Below are 20281 nucleotides of genomic sequence, written 5' to 3' on the forward strand. Positions count from 1 at the left end.
TCCTGTGTTTGGTACTGTTGCTCACTCTTGGATACTCTCACCTCTTCCAGTTTCCATTATCCTACTCTCCTTTGGCTCTTCTTCTACCTGTTTGACCACTCCTTCTTAGTCTTCTTTGATGACTCATTCTCACCATCATGCCCCTTACCTCACTAAGGCTTGTTCCCACACCATCTTCATTTTTTCTCTATATATTTTCTCTCTCCCTTAACTCATCAGTGCCCATGGAATCAGAACCATGCAGTTGATACACACATACCACACACACACACACACACACACACTCACACACACACAAACACACACACACAAACAGTGCGTGGTAGTGGATAGTGTGCTGGACCTAAAGGTGGAAAAAGATTCATTTTCCTGAGTACAAATTGGACCTCAAACACTTACCCTGGGCAAGTTTGCTTTAGTTTCCTCATTTGTAGAATGAGTTGAAGAAGAAAATGGCAAATCACTCCAGTATCTTTTCCCAAGAAAACCCTAAATGAAGTCAGGAAGGGCACATTACATGCTGGATAACAACATATATATTTATATACATATGCATGTATGTCATCTGCACACATATATACATACATATATGCATACATGTTTATATCACTATATCTGTAGCCATATAGTCAATCTCTGTCTCTTTCTTGAGTTTTTCTGTGTATTTGTCCAATGCACATTTCAAACAATGCCCTAGTGACATCAGAAACTCACCACGGTTGAACCTGAACTTGTTATCTTTCCCTAAGCCTTCCCTCCTTCCAGATTCTGCCATTTCTCTCAAAGGCACAACCACTTTTCCAATATTCCAGGTTCATAACTTCCAGATTATGCTTGACTTCTCATTCTCCTTTATCCCACAACCTAATCAGTTGGCAAATCCTATAGTTTCTAACTTCACAACATCTTTCACATCAGATCACTTCTTTCCACTTGAACAGTTACCATTTTAGTTCAAGCCCTTATGGAAGCTCACCTTGATTGTTGCAGTTGATACTCCACTTCCTGTCCCCATTCTTTCCTAATTACTTTTCCCCATTCAAGTCTCTTACCACTCCTGTCCATTCTTCTCTATACTTTTATGGATTTTATTCAGTTCTTCAGTTGTGTCCAGTTCTTCATTATCACCAGGACTTGTCCACGGGATTTTCTTGGCAAAGATACTGGAGTCATTTGCCATTTCCTTCTCCAGTGTGTCCCTTTTTACAGTTGAAGAACTTAAGCAAAAAAAGTGTTAAATTTTTTCTCAGGGTCATACAGCTAGAAAGTATCGTAGGTCATATTTGAACTTGGGCCTTCCTGATTCCAAGTCCAGTATGCTATCCACTGTTCTACCTAGCTGTCCCTCCCCACTACTATCAAGGTAATTTTCATTAAGGGCAGGTCTGACCATATGACTTTCCTACTCAACCAACTCCAGTGGCTTCCTACTACTTCTTGAAATAAGCATAACTTTTTCTGTTTAGCTTTTACAACCCTACCCAATGTGGTCCTACATGTTTTTCTAGCCTCACTGAATGTTACTTCTCCTCCCACATTCCAGAACATAGCCAAACTGGTCTCTGTTCCTCATTTGTGACACTTTACCTCCTGTCTCCACGCCTTTGCAAAGGCTCTTTTCCATGCTTGGAATGTAGCGTTTCCTTACCTTGACATTTCTTCCTTTAAGATGCAGCTTGGATATAATCTTCTGCAGGAGGATGTTCCTGCTTTCCCCCAATACTGGTACTTTCGTTCCCAGACAACCTTCCCTAACTACTACAACAACTTTATATATAGTAGAGGATTTGTACAAAAATGTATTAAATTTCCATTTGTGTTCTCTACATTTTAGTCACTGTTTCTACCATCAGAATGTAAGCTCATTGTGAGCAGGAAGTGTTCCATTCTTTATATTTCTATCCTTAGCCTACTCTAGTAACTGGAATATTTTCATTATTCAGTCACATCTAACTCTTAGAGACCCCATGGATGAAAACTTCCCATGTGGCTCTCTTGGCAAGGACACTGGAATGGCTTGTCATTTATTTTTCTAGTAGAGCCACTGGATTGTTTTGTCAGGAAATCAGAAATTAAGTGATTTATTCAGGGTGACACAGCTAGGACATGTCTGAGGCATGATCTGAACTCAGGTCTTCCTGAATCCAAGACCAAAGTTTTATCCATTGAGCCACCAGCTATCTCTGTATATGTTTGGGATATAATAGGTGCTCAATGAATGCATTGTGATTGATTGATTAAAATCTCAGTTTCTATAAAGTCCATGCTCTCTCATAGAGTAAGATGTATGAGGTCTACAGGCTAAGATTTGCAAGACTGACAGTATTGTGACTTGCTGTTATAATCTAGACTTTATGCCTTTAACTCAGGTATCTTCTGAATCTATTCAATAAGCATTTATACATTTAAATGCCTACTCTGTGTTAAGTACTGGCTAGTCATGGAGCAGTGGGGTGTTTGGGGTAGAAAGTTTAAATCTGGCTTAGATTCTATCCTCAGGGACTTTATATTCCAGCATTTCATTTTCTCTGTGCATGGACAGCTAAAATGAGGTTAGAATATTTGATCAAGTCAATTATGCTTTTCTAGAAAGATCACTTTATTCAAATGACAATGTTAATATTCACTAATTCTTCCATACTAACATTTAGGTGCCTAATTAAGAAAAAAAGCATACTTTAATGATGTCTTAATCCTTTGAAGTATGGAGGAGGGCAGGAAAATGAACTGGACTTAATCTGAACCATCAAGGAGGAAGTGGTTTATGAGGGAGAAATGATGGGACCCTTGTAAAAAAGGCTATATCTTGGAATTCTTGAAAAAGAAGAAAAGTAAACTAAGAAATAACTTAACGTGCTCTAGATTTTTCTTGGGGTAGATTTCTACAAACTCAGAGAATGGATACCTGCTAAGGACAGAGGAAAGAGTTCTTTTAGCTATGCAGGGAGCACATGGTAGAGCAGAGGATGGCTAGGATTCCTAATCAGCAATGATATAATACAATGATAGTAGCTGTTAGGGGGAAGGCAGACATGCTTAAATCTAATTTGCTTCTGTTGTCTCTATCAGAAAATGATATTCAAATATGGTAGATCTTACAAGTGCTTTAAAGAGATTTCAATGGCTTATAGATTTAGCACTCCAAAGAACCCCAGAGGTCATCTAATCTAAATACCATATTTTATATAGGAGGAAACACAGTTTCAGAGAGGTTAAAAAATTTGTGTGAGATCACACAGTAGCAGTCAGTGATAGAACCAGAATTTGAATTCTGGTCTTTTAATTCCACATCATGTAGTTGGTTTTTCATTGCATCATATCCTCAATTTAATTCCACATCATCTAGATGGATTTTCATTGCATCATACAAGCCACATGAAGAAATGGTGAGCAAGATCTAATTGTTCTCAGTGAGTTCAAGACAACAGACCCTGGTGTGTTATATTCCTGGTTATTAGTGGAATTTGGGGATATGATGGTTGAGTCATTGTCAATGATGTAAACATCAGGGAGCACAAGGGATCTGTTGCAACAGTGAAGATAGATGAATGTCCTGATTGTCAAAAGAAAAAGAAAAGTGATGGATCTGCAAAATATAGACTAATACACTAGACTGGAAATGTTTGCCAAACTTTAGAATACATTTTTAAAGGGATGGTTTGTGACTATTTAGAAAGGGAAGCATCCATCAGTCAGAGCCATTCTAGATTCATAAAAGAAAAGCTATGCCAGTCTAATCTCATTTCTTCTTGTTGAAAGGCTAACCAGATGGTGCAATCGGAGGAATGCTCCAGAAATTATATAACTGAATTTCAGCAAGGCATTTGACAAAGTTTCTTATGCTATCCTTATGAGAACAAGGTGCTTTGTGCCTTTAATTATTTCCTGAGTTTACTTAAGGACTGTCAAGACATACCTTTGATGCTGGTGTTGTTGTAGAGGATACTCTTGGGGCATGTGGGTTTATGGAGTGAAAGTCAAAGACTTAAGGATTTAAAGCTGGAAGGCATCTTAGACATCATCTAATTCAATCCTTTCATTTTACATGGATGAAACTGACCCAGGGAGATTAAGTGACTTGCTCAAGATCACACAGTAAGGGGCAGAGACAAAGTTTCAACCCCCATCCTCAGAGTCCACATATAGTATTGTACTATATTGCTATGGTGCTTTGTGACTTTGCATGTGATGGGAGTCATTTAAAAAGGGCGATGCTATGTATAGGAGATGGATAGTGAAGGAATGTCCAGAAGCTTGGAGTCTCAATGATGTGTTGATGAGTCAAGAGTATGGGAATGAAGCCCATATGCAAGAGGAAAGTTTATTTGAAGACAGGTAGGTGCCAGAGCAAGGACTTTGGGAGACTATGTTTGAGGCTCTGAGTCCTAGTATTTTCCAATGTAGCAATATTTATTTAAGGAAACCCTGAAGAACAGATAATTGTCAAACTTGGTTTCATATCTTTTATCTGTATTAGCATTTTCTGAGCCTCTGGAGAAAGGAAAATTCCTGGGAATAAAATGACACAATGATTGGTGCTTGGGAATTCCCTGAAGTGTGGATGGGTCCAGAACCTCTGATGGACAAGTGATGTGAATTATATGAACTAGATTATGGTGAAGTTAGACATATTCATAACTGGGGGGTGACTGGACCAAAAAAGGAATAATTAATGGGCCAATATCAAGCTAGAATAGGGTCTTTAGTGAAGAATCCAAATGTTCTTAGTTCTGTGCAGTTCAGTTCAACATTTTCATCTTTGACTTGGGGGAGACATGGTTTGCAAGGATATCAATTTAAAGATGACAGAGCTTAATGAGGGATAGCTTACAAGTTGGATCACACACTCAGGATCTAGAAGGACCTTAAAAGACTAGGAAGGTTCATTCATTATAATAGTGTACAACCAAATGAGAATAAATTTTTTCACGTGAACTCAAGAAAAAATGTACATGTAGGTTGAGGGAGATATTGCTGGTTATGTTCATGGGATCATTGGTTTAAAACTGGAAAGACATTTGGTTCAACCTTCTCATTGCACAAATGAGGAAACTGAATCACAGGGTGATGAAATAACTTGCATAGAGCCACAGAGGAAGTAACTAACAGATCAAGGACTTGAACCCAGGTCTTCTGAGTATAAATAGAGTGCCCTTTCCATTGGACCATAGGAAATAAAGCTAGGAGCTTTAGTAGACTACAAAAAGATGACATGACAGGCATAAAAGTTAATGTGATTTTAAGTCAAAAATAGAAGCATAGAGTAGAATGAGGGAGGTGACAATCACTTCTTACTCCCCCTGGCAAATCAAATCTAGAGAGTGATATTCAATCCTAGGCATCCTGTCTGCAGCTCATTCAAATGATGGTATCCAGGATGGTGAGAAGACTAGTTCAGACAAGCATAGGTTAGAGGAACTGATAGCATTGATTTTGGTCATGAAATTAATTAAAGTATCCCAATAGCTTCCATCACTATTGTGGGGCAGCAAGGTGGCTCAGTGGATAGAGGCAGGTTTAGAGTCAGGAGGACCTGGGCTCAAATTTGGCTTCAGACACTTCCTAGCTATGAGATCTTGAGCAAGTCATTCAACCTTGATTGACTAGTCTTTACCACTTTCTGCCTTGGAACTGACAACTTGGAATCCATTCTAAAATAGGAGGTAAGGGTTGGGAAAAAAAGAGGAATTAGACTTGTTCAGCTTGGCTCTGCAGGACAGAACAGGAATAATGCGGGGGGGGGGGGGGGGAACAGCAAACTATCACCTTTGGATTGAGATAAGGAAAAACTTGTCAACAATTAAGGTTGTACAAAATTGGAGGGAAGCCAGCTCTCCTTCATGAGTGGAGGCCAGGTGAAAACTAGATAACCACTTGGTGGGGATGTTGTAGAGAGTACCAGTTTAAGAAAATCTGGGACTAAATGATGTCTGAGACACCTTCTAGCTCTGAGCTTTTGTGAATGTGATTTTAGAGGAAGAGTTGAAAACTCAAGTATAGTCTTGATATTTTCTGACTGGACTTCAACTTTAATCCCTGTCATTCAACCCTGATTTTCTGCCAGACCTAAGCAGAAAACTCTCCGTGAGTCTCTTCTCTACCTTAAACCCTCCCCATGGATGGCAGTTGCCATCAGATTGGAAGGTCCATTTCAGGGTATATGGGATAGTGGTTCAGAACAACTTTGCTAACAGTTGCCTGATCTCTTTGGTTCTTGCCCCATAGATGACAGGGTTGACAAGGCAGGGGATCAGCAAATAGAAGGCACTGATTAAGTTGTGTACATCCTGAGATGCAGTTCGAGCCACACGATACACAATTGAAGAAGACAAAGTAGAGCCATACACAGTGAAGATGACAAGTAGATGAGATCCACATGTGTGAAGAGCCTTTGAGCGAGCACCCCCTGAGGAGATCCTGAAGGCAGCATGGATGATGCGGGTGTAGGAGGCTCCCAGAAGAAGCAGGTCCAGGATCCTATTGAAGACACGAAGGGCAAGTCCTACAGTCTTATTCAGTGAGATGTCTCCACAGGACAGCTTCATCAAGGCCATGTGCTCACAGGTGAAGTGATGGATCACATTGGAGCGGCAGAAGTGGACTCTTGAGGCCAGAACCACAACAGGGGCCACAATACCTACACTCCAGATAGCTGCTACCCCCACCAGCCCCATTAGCACCTGGCCTGTCATGATTTCTGTATAGCGCAATGGGTAACAGATGGCAGTGTAACGGTCCAGAGCCATGAGCAGAAGGATGTTGCAATCAAAAGCAAGTAGACAGTAGATGAAGAACATCTGGACAAGGCAACAAGTCAAAGAGATGCGATTGAGGTGGGTGGAGAAACTGAAGAGCATGATAGGAACCACAGTAGTGGCAGTGCAGATGTTAACAGCCAGGAGTAGACTAATGAGTATATACATGGGTTGGTGCAGGCTCCTCTGGGTGGTCACAATATAGATGATTAGGCCATTGGATGAGAGGATCACCATGTAGAGGCAGGAAAATGGCAGGATCAGAAGGGACCGTGATTCCCTGAGTCCTGGGAAGCCCAATAAGAAGAAGGTGGTATAAGAGATGTTGAAGGTCACATTCCATCCTGACATTCTTGCTAGGACTGACCAGAAAGCTCTGGGGTGAGGGAAGAGATGAAGTCCCCACGCTTCTTTATCTGATATTCCTGGAGGTGAATGCAAGAAACAAACACTATTGGACAAAATGTAATAAGATATATCTTGATAAAATGACTGTTGTCTATCCATCGACAAATCTGTCTGAATGGACATTGATCAACCAATCAATCAATCACCAGGTGCCAGGCACTGGCCTCAGTGCTAAGCATATAAAGACAAAAATGAAACTGTCCCTGCCCCCAAGGAGCTTACAGTCTCTTGGGGAAGATAACATGTACACATAAAAGTAAGTGGAAAATAATATACAAAGGAAATAAAAGATAATTTTTGGAGGGAGTCTCTAGTAGAGGAGGAGAAATTTGATCTAAGCTTTATAAGTAACTAGGTATCCAAGAGGCAGAGAGAAGAGGTAGTGCATCCCAGGCATAATGGATAGCTTGTGAAGAGAAGCAAGATGGAAGATGGAATGCCAAGTGAGAGGAATACCAATAATGCCGGTTTGTCTGGATCATAGAGTATGCACAGGGGAGAAATGTCTATCAGCCTGGAAAGATAAACTGGGATCAAGTTTGAGAAGGGCTTTAAGTGCCAAAGAGAGGAATTTTTATTTGATTTTAGTAGAGGATCATTAGATCTTCTTGAGCTGGGAAATGATATGGTCAGAACCATTCTTTAGGTTCCACTTTGCCAACTTGTGGAGAATGGATCAGAGAAGGGGAGAAAATTGAAACATGAAGACAAATTAGAAAGCTATTGCAAAAGTTCAGAAGAATGGGGGGCAGCTAGTACCTTAAATGATTGAGAGCCAGACCTAGAGATGGGAGGTTCTAGGTTAAAATCTCACTTAAGATACTTCCTTCTCTGTGATACTGGGCAAGTCACTTGACCCCCATTGCCTAGCCCTTAACTGCTCTTCTGCTTGGAGCCAATACACAGTATTGATTCCAAGACAGAAGATAAAGCTTTAAAAAAAGGAGGAAGCTGTATTGTTTTAAATTTCAACTTTGCCTCTTGCCTGTGTGGCTTTGAGCAAGTTACTTCACCTCTGTGGGTCTCTGTGCTTCATCTATAAAATAAATGATGGAACAGATATACCTTTCTAATTTAGACCTTCAGTCCTATGATTTTGTTCCTTTTTTGGTTGGTGTCTGAACACCATTTGTTCCTATCTCCAGCCCTAATCTCTTTCCTGGGCTGCAGTCTCACATCTTCAGCTACCTCTTGGGCATCTACAATTAGATGTTCAAGACTAAATTTATAATCTTTCACCCCTAAATTTCTCCTTTCTTAAGATTTCCTTTGATTTTCTTTATTTTTACCTTCCTTTGGGTTCTTGGTGTCCTAGATTGGAGTCAGCTGAAGTTATTTTATCTTTTCTTTTTTTAAACAACCCTTATGTTTTGTTTTCAAATCAACACTAAGTTATTGGTTCCAAGACAGAAGAGCAATAAGGGCTAGGCAATTGGGACTAAGTGACTTATCCAGAGTGATACAGCTAAGAAGTGTCCACCAAAAATGGAGCCAGGAAGAGTTGGGTATGACTGAACAACAACTCCTAGGATCAACTATAATATTCTGTATTTGGCACTGAAAATTCTTCACTATTTGCCCCATTTCTGCCTTCCAGGCCTCTTACACCTCACTCTCCTCCACGTTCTCCATGATCTAGTGACACTGGTCTACTTGTGGTTGGGAATACACTACACTCTGTCTTTGAACTCTGCCTTTTTATTGGTCGTCTCCCATGTCTGGGATGCTCTCTCCTCTGCTTCCTGCTTTCCATGCCCTCCATTAAGATGCAGGTTCAATCCCACCTTCTGTAGTATGCCTTCCCTGCTCTGTCTCCTTGCCTCCCCTCCCCTGCCTCCTCCTGCCTGGCATCAGAGATGACCTTCCTTTTGTGGAGTATGTATCTTGCTTGTACAGCTATTTCCATGACATCTCCCTGTTAGGCTGTGAGCTCTTTGAAAGCAAAGATCATGTTTTTGCTGTTCTTGTATCCACAGAGCTTAGCATAGTGCCTGGGACATTGTCAGGGATTAATAAATGTGTGTTGATTGACTAATCTTCCCTCCCTCCTTACATTTCTCTACCAGAGGGGATTGTATCTTTTTATGTTTCCATGTTTGGTTGAGGGGATCCAACTTTTCTGGCTTTTCCCCTCTTTTCTAAGGTGTTAGTGATAGTTCAGGGATCAATTCAACCAAATTATTACAATTTAACTGGAAAAATCATATAATACCTCCTTTGGATTTAAGAAAGAAAACTATGGAGTACCAGAGAGCTGATGTTGGCTAAGTAAATATGTGAGATCCTGGATGGAGACGTGGAAGAAATCTTATCACACCCCTTAATTTTATAGATAAGGAAACTGTTGTCCAGAGTTAGCATCACTGAGGACCCTTCAGGTCAGTAAGTGTATAGAACAGAGAGTTTCAATGCTTTAATTCATAGGAAGGAATTTTTTTTTCTGTGTCTGTGAATTTGTAGGCAAGACCCTCATCAGCCCATTTTCCATCTGACCATATAGGTTTCCAATTCTGTCACAGAGACACTCAGTCATACACACATAAACCCACTCACAATCCAGTTGTGTCTCAAGCAGATACACACATACGCAGGTGAACACAGTGACCGAAGCACAAGCAGAGACGTATATATTTTCACACACACGTATATACTTATTCATAGACACACACAGAGTGGTACATATGGAGAAACACACAAGAGAGAAAGAGACCAATCCAGAAGCCTGTGTAGACACAGATGCTCACATGGGCACAGCCACAGATCAACCCTTGAGGTCTCCTGGGAAGTAATCAGGGTATGATGAGTTGGACCTTAGTGTGAGTCCTATAGCAAACCTCAGGCTCTCACAGCTCTCCCCATTCACCTACAGCAAGAGGCGGCTGATCTTTGTGTCCCCTATCAGGCATGAGAATGAGCCATTAAACCTAAGAGCCCCCCAAGTCTTAGAGAGGAAGAGGATGGGTTCTCCCTAAACCCCAGCCTGAAGACAGGCTGAGAGAGGAGGGATAGCTGGTAGAAAATTTGGGACTTTCGTAGCTGGGAACATATCAGTGATATAATCGGAGGGGGGCATATTTGCAAGGAAAGTCCATTCAGAGAGGCTTTGGTGGCATAGGATTCAGTTTATCTCATCAGAATATGGAGCTGGAAGAGTCCTCAGGGTTCATTTGGTGCAACTCCCTTATTCAGTAGATGAGGAAACCGAGGCCCAGGGAAGAATGGGATTTAAACTCATGTTCTCTGACTCAAGAGCTTGTGTTCTTTCCTCTAAATCATGCTTTTTTTTTTGTACTAGATTAATTTCAAAGCAACAAACACTTGTCAAACATCTATTGTGTACAAGATTTTTTTTTTTAATTGAGAGTTGGAGATGCAAAGATGGAAAACCATTCCTCCTGCTGGCACCCACCCCCTCCCCTAGCTCCAGACACCACCAGTCATAGGTCTGTTACTCACCAGGACACACAGGAGCTGAGAACTTGAACTGTGCTCCCCCTGTGAAGGTTAAATCTTCCTGAGCTTCCCTGAGGACTCCCCCAGGGCTCAATTGTGGCTCTGACTCAGCCAGTCAGCTGCATTCTCTTGGGGAGTGTCCCAGAGTAAGACCTCTGCATCTGGACCAGGTCCTGTTTATACTCTGGGTTAGCATCCTTGGGGGGAAGAGATCACGTCTTATATCGTAGAATCTTTGGAGGTTTAGAGATAGAAGGCTCCTTAGAGACCAACTAGAACACCTCTTTCCTATTTGTTGTTGTTCAGTTGTTCCAGTCATTTCTGACTCTTTGTGACCCCATTTTGAGTTTTTTAAATAATATTTTATTTGATCATTTCCAAGCATTATTCATTAGAGAAAAAGATCATTTTCTTTTCCTCCCCCCACACCCCATATCCAACGCGTGATTCCACTGGGTATCACATGTGTTCTTGATTCAAACCCATTGCCATGTTGTTAGTATTTGCATTAGAGTGTTTGTTTAGAGTCTCTCCTCTGTCATTTCCCCTCAACCACTGTAGTCAGGCAGTTGCTTTTCCTCCGTGTTTCCACTCCCACAGTTTGTCCTCTGCTTGTGGATAGTGTTTTTCTCCTAGATCCCTGCAGATTGTTCAGGGACATTACACCGCCACTAATGGAGAAGTCCATTACATTCGATTATACCACAGTGTATCAGTCTCTGTGTACAATGTTCTCCTGGTTCTGTTCCTCTTGCTCTGCATCACTTCCTGGAGGTTGTTCCAGTCTCCATCGAATTCCTCCACTTTATTGTTCCTTTTTGCACAATAGTATTCCATCACCAACATATACCACAATTTATTCAGCCATTCCCCAATTGATGGGCATCCCCTCGTTTTCCAATTTTTGGCCACCACAAAGAGCTCAGCTATGAATATTCTTGTACAAATCTTTTTCCTTATTATCTCTTTTTCTTTTTTTTTTTTTTTTGCAAAGATACTGGAGCAGTTTGCCATTTCCTTGTCCAGCTCATTTTGCAGATGAGGAAACTGAGGCAAACAGGGTTAAGTGACTTGCCCAGGGTCACAAAGGTAGTGAATATTTCTCATTTTACATATGATGAAACTGAGGACCAGAGAAGGGGAGGGACTTGCCCAATGTTGCATATTTCATAAATAACAAGGTTAGGGTCAGAACCCAGTGTCTCTGACTCCAAACCCAAGTGCCTTTCACCACTCTATACTACTTTGCTCTCTGGATTCAGGGTGTGCAACAAGAGTCTTTTTAAATGCTAAAGAGGAGGCTGTTAAAAGGCACTTGGCAATTAAGTGGAAAGAGAGTCATGCTTGGAGTCAAGAGGTCCTAGGTTCAAATCTGGTCTCAGAAACTTTTTAACTGTGTGACTCTGGGCTAGTCACTTAACACCAATTTTATGGCCCATACCACATTTCTGCTTTGGAATCAATACTTAGTATCAATTATAGGCAGGTAGGGACTAAAAAAAATGAGAGAAAAGAATGAACCAAATTCTCTTTATGGTTTTAGCTCTCAGAACCTTTAAAATTTTATAAGATCTGTTATGCCACTTCACTAACTACTGTCCTGGCAACACTGCATTTTGGTACTTGATTCTAGCATTGATTTAATCATTTACTTACTGTATTCTCCGTAAACCCCAGATCAACTCATTACATTTTCTAGAGATGAACTCATGAGAAGAAAGTGCTATATATAGAAATATTCCAAATACGATTGTGGGTAATTAAAAATGCCTTTAAAGGACCTTTCTTGGTGAAATGGAATGGTGCTGTAATTTGCAAATCTAATTCTTAAACCAAATTCTCCAGGCCTAGATTGGTTCCCACAATTCATCTCTAATTTAACTCCCAAGGGCCCTCAAATAAAATGATGATTCTTTCACTATGAGTTTATGTTATGTCTCCACTGGACCCTCACTACAATAAGACAATCTTACTTTTTTTTATAACTACTTTATTACTCTTAAAAAAACAATCAGGGGTACCCTTTGTTCCAGTCATACCATTACTACTTCTGTATCCCAAAGAGATAAAAAAAAGGAAAGGACCTGTTTGTTCAAAAACATTTATCGCTGCTCTTTTTATGGGGACAAAGAAATGGAAACTAAAGGGACCTCCCTCAATTGGAGAATGGCTGAACAAATTGTGGTATACAATGGTAATGGAATACTCTTGTGCTATAAAAATGATGAACAGGATGATTTTAGAAAGAACTGCAAAGACCTACGTGAACTGATGCAGAATGAAATAAGCAGAATCAGGAGAACATTGTACACAGTAAAAGCAACATTGTGGAATGATCAAATGTGATAGATTTAGCTACTAACAACAATACAATGATCCAGAATAATTCTGAGGGAGTTATGAAAAAAATACTATCTACTTCCAGAGAAAGAATGGAGTAGGAATGCAGAAGAAAGCATATGATTTATCACTTGTTCATTTGGGTATATGTTTTGGGGTTTTGGTTTAATGAGATTATTTGCTTATAAGAGGGGGACAGAGTCAAGATGGCTTCTTAGAATCAGCAAAAGTCCAGACCTCTGGGAAAATCCTTCCACACTAATCAAAAACGAAGTGCTTTGAGGGGACAGAAAACCAAATCTAACAACAGGACAGAGACAGGGAACCCTCTTGCTCAATTCAAATTAAAAGGTACGCAGGGAAGGCTGAGTTCTTGGGTTTAAGGAAAAGGAAGAAGGAAAGTCTCAGGACCCCTTCCCTGCCTACTGTACTGAGTCTTCAAGGGTTGATGGAATCTCTGGGTAAGGGCTTTAGGCTGGAGGGAATGCCTTACTGACACAGCTGTGCCAGACTGAGGGCTCTAATAACAGCCAGAAGGGAATCATCTGGAGGAGAGGCACAGAGGGGTGGGCAGCCTAGTTGCAGCCATTACTCTCTATCTTGAGCCTCCATTTCTTGAGGTTCTCTGTGCACATCCAGCTCTGCAGATCAGCTCTGCCCCAGCTTAATCTAGTCTATTAATAGGGTAGATAAGAAGCCTTCAGATGGCAGGGAATTTCAATCTCCGACACCTCTCTCCCACCAACTGCACTGAGAACCACCTTAAGAATCATGCTGCTTCAGGTCCCAGGGTAAAGGCTGCAACCCCAACAGAATACCAGGGCAGGAAGCACAGTTCCCTTCATCCTCCACCCCTTTACCTACACCTTCAGCTTCTGCAGTCAGCTGGGGGAAGATCTGACTTCAGGACTTATTAATATTCCATCAGCCTAATCTAGTCAATTAGCAGAGCAGAGAAGAAGACCCTTCAGGACAGAATATACCAAACCCACAGATCCAGCAAATAATCAGAGAAGCAAGATTACAGTCAATGACAGGGGGTAAAGAAGGAAAAAATATGAGTTAACAACAGAAAAAGAAAAAATAAATTACAATAGATAGCTTCTATTCAGGTAATGAACAAAGAGCAAATGGAACAGAGGAGGACCACGAAACACCAAGAAAAAATGGAGAAACTCCAGTGAATTGGACTCAGGCTTTGGAAGAACTCAAAACACAATTCAAAAAACAATTAAGAGAGGCTGAAGACAATTAAGAAAAGAACTTACAAAGCAAAATAAGTCATCTGGAAATAGAGGCATATGAAGAAGAATCTATTATGCTTCAGCTGAATTAAGAAAAGCAGGGGTAGCAATTATGATTTCAGACAAAGCAAATGCAAAATAGAAATATTAAAAGAGATAAGGAAAAAACTACAACCCACTAAAAGGTAACTTAGACAATGAAGTAATATCAATACTAAATATATATGTAATAGATGGTATAGCCTCCGGGTTTTTAAGGGAGAACTTAAATGAATTATAGGAGGAAACAGTAAAACTATACTAGTAAAGAACCTCAACTTTCCCCTTTCAGAAATAGAAAAAAACAAAAAATAAAGAAGAATTTAAGGTGGTGGATAGAATTTTAGAAAAGTTAGATATGATAGATCTTTGAAGAAGACTGAATAGAAATAGAATAGAAATAGAATAGAATATCTCTTTTTCCCAATGGTTCATGGCACCCATATGAAAACCGTGTATGAAGACATAAAAACTACATAACAAAATGTAGAAAAGCAGAAATATTAAATACACACTTTTCAGATTGTGATACTTATATATTTAATTTTAAAGAATGAGTGGGTCAAAGAACAATCATAGAAACAGTAACAATTTCATTAAAGAGAACGATAACAGTGAGGCAATAGATCAAATGGATGGGATGCAGCCAAAGCAATACTTACGGGAAAATTTATAACTAAAATTTACATCAATAGAGGAAGATTACATCGATGAATTGTGCGTGCAAGTAACAAAACTAGATAAAAACAAATTTTAAATCCCCAATTAAATACCAAATTGGAGATACTGAAAATCAAAGGAGAGTTTAATAAAATTGAAAGTCAGAAAACTCTTAAACTAATAAATATAATTAGGTGTTGGTTTTATGAAACATATAAATTGTAGGACCCTGGATAAGTTAACCATTTACTTTAGTATCTTCATCTGGAAAATGGTGATAATTTTATAATAACATTGACCTTCCAGGATTTTGGTGAATGAAATAATATTTGTAGAGTATTTTGCAAAACTTAAAACTTTTTATAAATATATAAATAAATAAAATTTAAAAATATAAATAAATATAATCATTATTACTATTATTATTATTACCTTTTAAGACATATTTTGCTTCCATTCATGTACTCCACAATCCAGTGGCACTGGCATCCTTGCTGTTTATTGAATGAAACACTTCATCTCCCAGGTCCATGCATTTTTGCTGGCTGTCTCCCCTGCTTGGAATGCTCTCCTTCATCTTTGCCTTCCGGGGTCTCTGGCTTCCTTTCAGTCTCAGCTAAAATCCTATCTTTTATAATAGGCCTTTCCTGATGTAGAAGTCTTCCCTCTGAGATGATTTCTAATTCATCCTGTAGATGTCTTGTTTGTGCCTGTTTGTTAGCATGTTGTCTCCCTGTTTAGATTTTGAAATCCTTAAGGTCTAGGATTGCTTTTTTGCTTTTCTTTGTAGCTCTAGTTCTTAGAATACTGCCTGATAAATATAGTAAGCTCTTAATAAATACTTGTTGATTGACTGGCTGACTGTACTTAATGTTTGCAAGACATTATGCTGGATAGTAAGCAGGATACAAAGATAAATAAGCCAAGGAGAACTTTTGAGGAACATGCACACAACTGAAAAATGCAATCATATAAGGTCAGTAAGTGAGACATAAAGTCTTCTGAGAGTTCAGAGGGGAAAGGCTATTTTTTAGGCGGTGTTGTACAGTACAAATAATACCCCATGTGGAATCAGATCTTGGCTTTAGCTTACCTGCCACAGTCAGAGTCCAGCCCTACTTGCAAGTCCAGGGTTCCCGACAGGTGGTGAACAATCAGTCAATAAATAAATATCATAAAATAAATAACAAACAGAAGACAGCTTAATCATTAAGGCCATGGTACTGCTTTGCATATCCAAGCTCCTCTGACATTCCCAGGCTTGGGATTTATTTTTATATCCATATTCTTGGCATGCAGATACACAAAACCAAAGAGAGATAATTGGAAAAGTGATACATTAACTTTTAAGAAATTACTTGATTAACATTCTATATTTTTGTATTGTGACTATAGACAGAATAAAGGTTGCACACAAGATAAGTGATTTCGTCACAGGTGGCTTAATTTTCTCATTACCCTGTGAGAAGTTTTGAGCTTACAATCAAGGAAAATGATGTATTGCTTTTGATAAAATGGAATAATTAATCAGCAGTTCTTAGAAGACAATTCATCAATCATACCATAGGGGCTGAGGGGTCTGGGAACACAATTCACATTTAGACTGCTGGCTTCTAGGGAGTTCCTGAGTCACTGAGGCATACTGAAGCTTGATGTACTTGTACTTATCACTTGGGCCTCTATGATTGATTTGTGTGCTGGCTTCATGAGAAAGTTTTGGGCTTGGCCTGTAGCTGTGGTTTTGCTGGGAATTATGTACCTAAGTAAAAGTTAATCCATGATAGTCTTTTTGGATTGGGTTTGAGGGTCTAATCTTTTGGTGATGTTTAGGAGAATTAGGGTACATGTGTTTTGCTCTTGCATTATTTCTTTTGAGACTAGGGGGAATAATAATCATGTCAATTCATAGGTAAAGGGCACTGATGAAAGAGGTCATGCAAGGGGGATAGAGTGGGCAGTCACATCTTGCCAAGGACCACTCTGTGGTCTCCCCGTCTATCACGCATGACTCTGTCAAGGTGTTGTGGACTGATGGCCCCCAGCACTTAACTAACACTATTCTTACAAGTCCATATTATACTTTTATATTTTTCTGCTCTCATCTATTTTGCTTTATATTCTATAAATGTTTTGGGAAAATTCATATTCTTTGATGAGTTTCTGTTCCCATCCACATTGGTTCCTTTAGTCAATTTCACTTTTCCTCCTCATAAGAATTCTTTCTCTTTTTTTGCATAAGGATTTCGTTCTTCCCCCCCCCCCCCCAATTTAAACATTGTTTTATTTGGTCATTTTCAAACAATATTCTTTGGAAACAAAGATCATTTTCTTTTCCTCCCCCATTCCCACCACCCCTCCCCTAGCCTATGCACGATTCCACTGGGTATCACATGTGTCCTTGATTCAAACCCATTTCCATGTTGTTGGTATTTGTATTAGGGTGTTCATTTAGAGTCTCTCCTCATTCATGTCCCCTCAATCCCTGTAGTCAAACAGTTGCTTTTCTTCAGTGTTTTTAGTCCCACAATTTGTCCTTTGCTTGAGGATAGTGTTTTTTTCTCCTAGATCCCTGCAGGATGTTCAGGGACATTGTATTGACACTAATGGAGAAGTCCATTACGTTCTTTTGTACCACAGTGTTTCAGTCTCTGTGTACGATGTTTTCCTGGTTCTGTTCCTTTTGCTATGCATGACTTCCTGGAGGTTGTTCCAGTCTCCATGGAATTCCTCCACTTTGTTATTCCTTTTAGCACAATAGTATTCCATCACCAACATATACCACAATTTCTTCAGCCATTCCCCAATTGAAGGGCATCCCCTCATTTTCCAGTGTTTTGCCACCACAAAAAGTGCAGCTATGAATATTCTTGTACAAGTCTTTTTCCTTATTATCTCTTTGGGGTACAAACCCAGCAGTGCTATGGCTGGATCATAGGGCAGACGGTCTTTTATTGCCCTTGGGCATAGTTCCAAATTGTAAGAATTTCTTCTCTTTCTTGGGCTGACATTCCCCTTAGGTCATAAGAACTTATATACCTTTTTTTTCCTGAAGATTTTGAAATCTGTTCTATCCAATCCTAAGATTCATGCTATCCTATGATTGCCTTCTTTTCCTCTGTCACAAATTTTAATATGGAATGATTTCTTCCTTTTGTAATTTCTATTAAGAGCAATGTAGTAACCATAACTAGTTTCTCCCAAATTAGTAGCTCATCTCTTGGGTTCTTCCATCTTGGAAGATTTTATTGTCTTGAAGGCAAGTCAAGGAATGATTATTTATCTTGCTTTGTAGCATGCTCATATAATCAAAGTCTATCTCCACAGTGTCATGCTTCTGTAGGCTTGTGATTCATTTTTTAAAACATTTCATTAAATATCTCTTTCTGTTCCAGTGGTCCAAAGTATGTGCTCATAACAATTCCATTTGCATTTTTGCCCTTGCTGACTTTCATCCAAATGTTCTTCACCCTACTTTCTTCTCTGGTTCCCAGATTTCCTCATAACAATATCTGTTCTTAATTTACTATGCTAATTAATCCCCTAGTTTACCTTGATTGCCATCCCTTTGGCTTGCATTGCTGCCTAGACATCTGAAACTATGAGTTTTATTTTGGGCTCCTTTTTATATTTTTCCTCCTATAAACTTCTGGGTGTTTCTATTGCTATTTTCCTTTCTGTTTGGTAGCTGTGTATGCTATCAAGCTTGTTGGATATATGTAGGCAACTTTTTCACTACCCAGTTTCTTTTCAGCTTAGCACTCTTTTGATAGCATCTATAAGATTTCAAGCAAACACTGTTTTTGTTTGTTCAAGCAAACGTTGTTGTTGATCCTTCTTAAACAAATTCTTTCATTGGTTAGGAGCTTATAATTTCTATATTCTAAACTATGGTCTAGAATTCAAATTCCACTCTCAGGCTTTAACTTATTTTTTTAAAAAAATTGATTTTATTCATTTTTGCTTGTTTTTACATCTTTCAGATTTCCCTGTATGTATCTTCCCTATCCCAGCAATTAATAATAGTATTTATTATCTGAAATATTTAGACTGCTTTAAGGTATGCAAAATGTTTTGCATATGTTATCATTATTTGATATAACAGTGGGAGAAACTTCAAAGAGGTAGTTTTTTGTCTTGATATAAAGAAAATTTTCTTCACAATTAGAGCAATTCACAATTGGAATAGTCTATGACAGAGAAGGGTGAATTGTCCCTCTGATTCCCCTCAGTCAGAAACTGGATGATCATTTGTAGGGTTGGGGAAGTAGAGATGCTTATTCAATTATGGGTTGAACTGGATGGTCTTGCCTGGTGGTCCCTTCCAAACGAAGATCTGTGAGTCTATGGATTCACTTTTTTAATGGTCATGCCTTCATCTCAACCTTTCAAACACAAATGACATCTTTATTTTCACTTATCCCTAGCTAAAATTGAGCATCTCATTAAATTATGAATATTGGTTATAAATGTGATTGTGATACTATTGTGCTGAAAGGAAAAATGACCTGTCGGAATTCCATGTGAACTGGAAAGACCTACAAGAATTGATGCAGAGCGAAAGAAGAACATTGTACACAGAGGTGGATACAATGTGGTACAATCAATTGTAATAGACTTTTCTACTAGCAGCAAAGCAATGATCCAGGACAATCCAGAGGAATTTATGAGAAAGAATGCTATCTACATTCAGGGAAAGAACTGTGGGAGTAAAAATGCAGAGGAAAAACACATGATTGATCACGTAGTTCGATGGGGAGATGATTAAGATTTTTGAGGTTAAAAGATGACTCTATTGCAAATATGAGTAATATGTAAATAGGGTTTGAATAACGATACATTTATAACCCAGTGAAACTGCTGGTCAACTGTGGGAGAGGGGAGGGAAGAGGAATGGGAAAAATCATGAATCATGTAACCATGGAAAAATATTCTAAATAAATAAATAATTAATTAAAACAAAAACCAAAAACCAAATGTGATTGTGAGATGGTCTATAGACTTTGCCATCTTGCCAAATGAGTCCAAGACACACAAAAGGTTACGAACCCCTGAAGCAGATCATCCCTTCAACCCCGATTCCTCCATCCTCCTTAAATCCCTGGATCTTCACTCTACCCCAGCTACACAGAAATGGTCACATACTACATCTTGTCATCATCTATGTGTTCCACTTCCCTACTTAGAAACTTTGACATTATCTGCTATCATCTTTCCTCTCTAGATGCTTCATTCTTCTTGCACATATTCTTTGCCCTAATTAAGACCCCCTAATTCTTCTACCCCTCAGGACTTTCTCTGGAGCAGACTGATTTGACTTTTCTCTTTCTGCAACTTAACTCAATAGTCTCTATACTAGCCTTTGTTCTTGAATCCCTTGCCTCA

The 20281-nt window shown here is 39.2% G+C and overlaps 1 protein-coding gene across 1 annotated transcript; it reads right to left on the reverse strand.

The window, feature by feature from the left end:
• Positions 1–1510: 1510 nt before the first annotated feature.
• LOC100016975 (olfactory receptor 52K1-like) lies at positions 1511–7106 on the reverse strand. The gene is made up of 2 exons (XM_007491125.2): positions 6193–7106; positions 1511–1625 (listed from the first exon to the last, which is right to left on the reverse strand). Exons 1-2 carry the CDS (start codon positions 7104–7106, stop codon positions 1511–1513), a joined length of 1029 nt encoding a protein of 342 aa, XP_007491187.2.
• Between the last annotated feature and the right edge of the window lie 13175 nt (positions 7107–20281).

Source organism: Monodelphis domestica, chromosome 4, assembly GCF_027887165.1.
Source record: "Monodelphis domestica isolate mMonDom1 chromosome 4, mMonDom1.pri, whole genome shotgun sequence".
NCBI lineage: Eukaryota > Metazoa > Chordata > Mammalia > Didelphimorphia > Didelphidae > Monodelphis > Monodelphis domestica.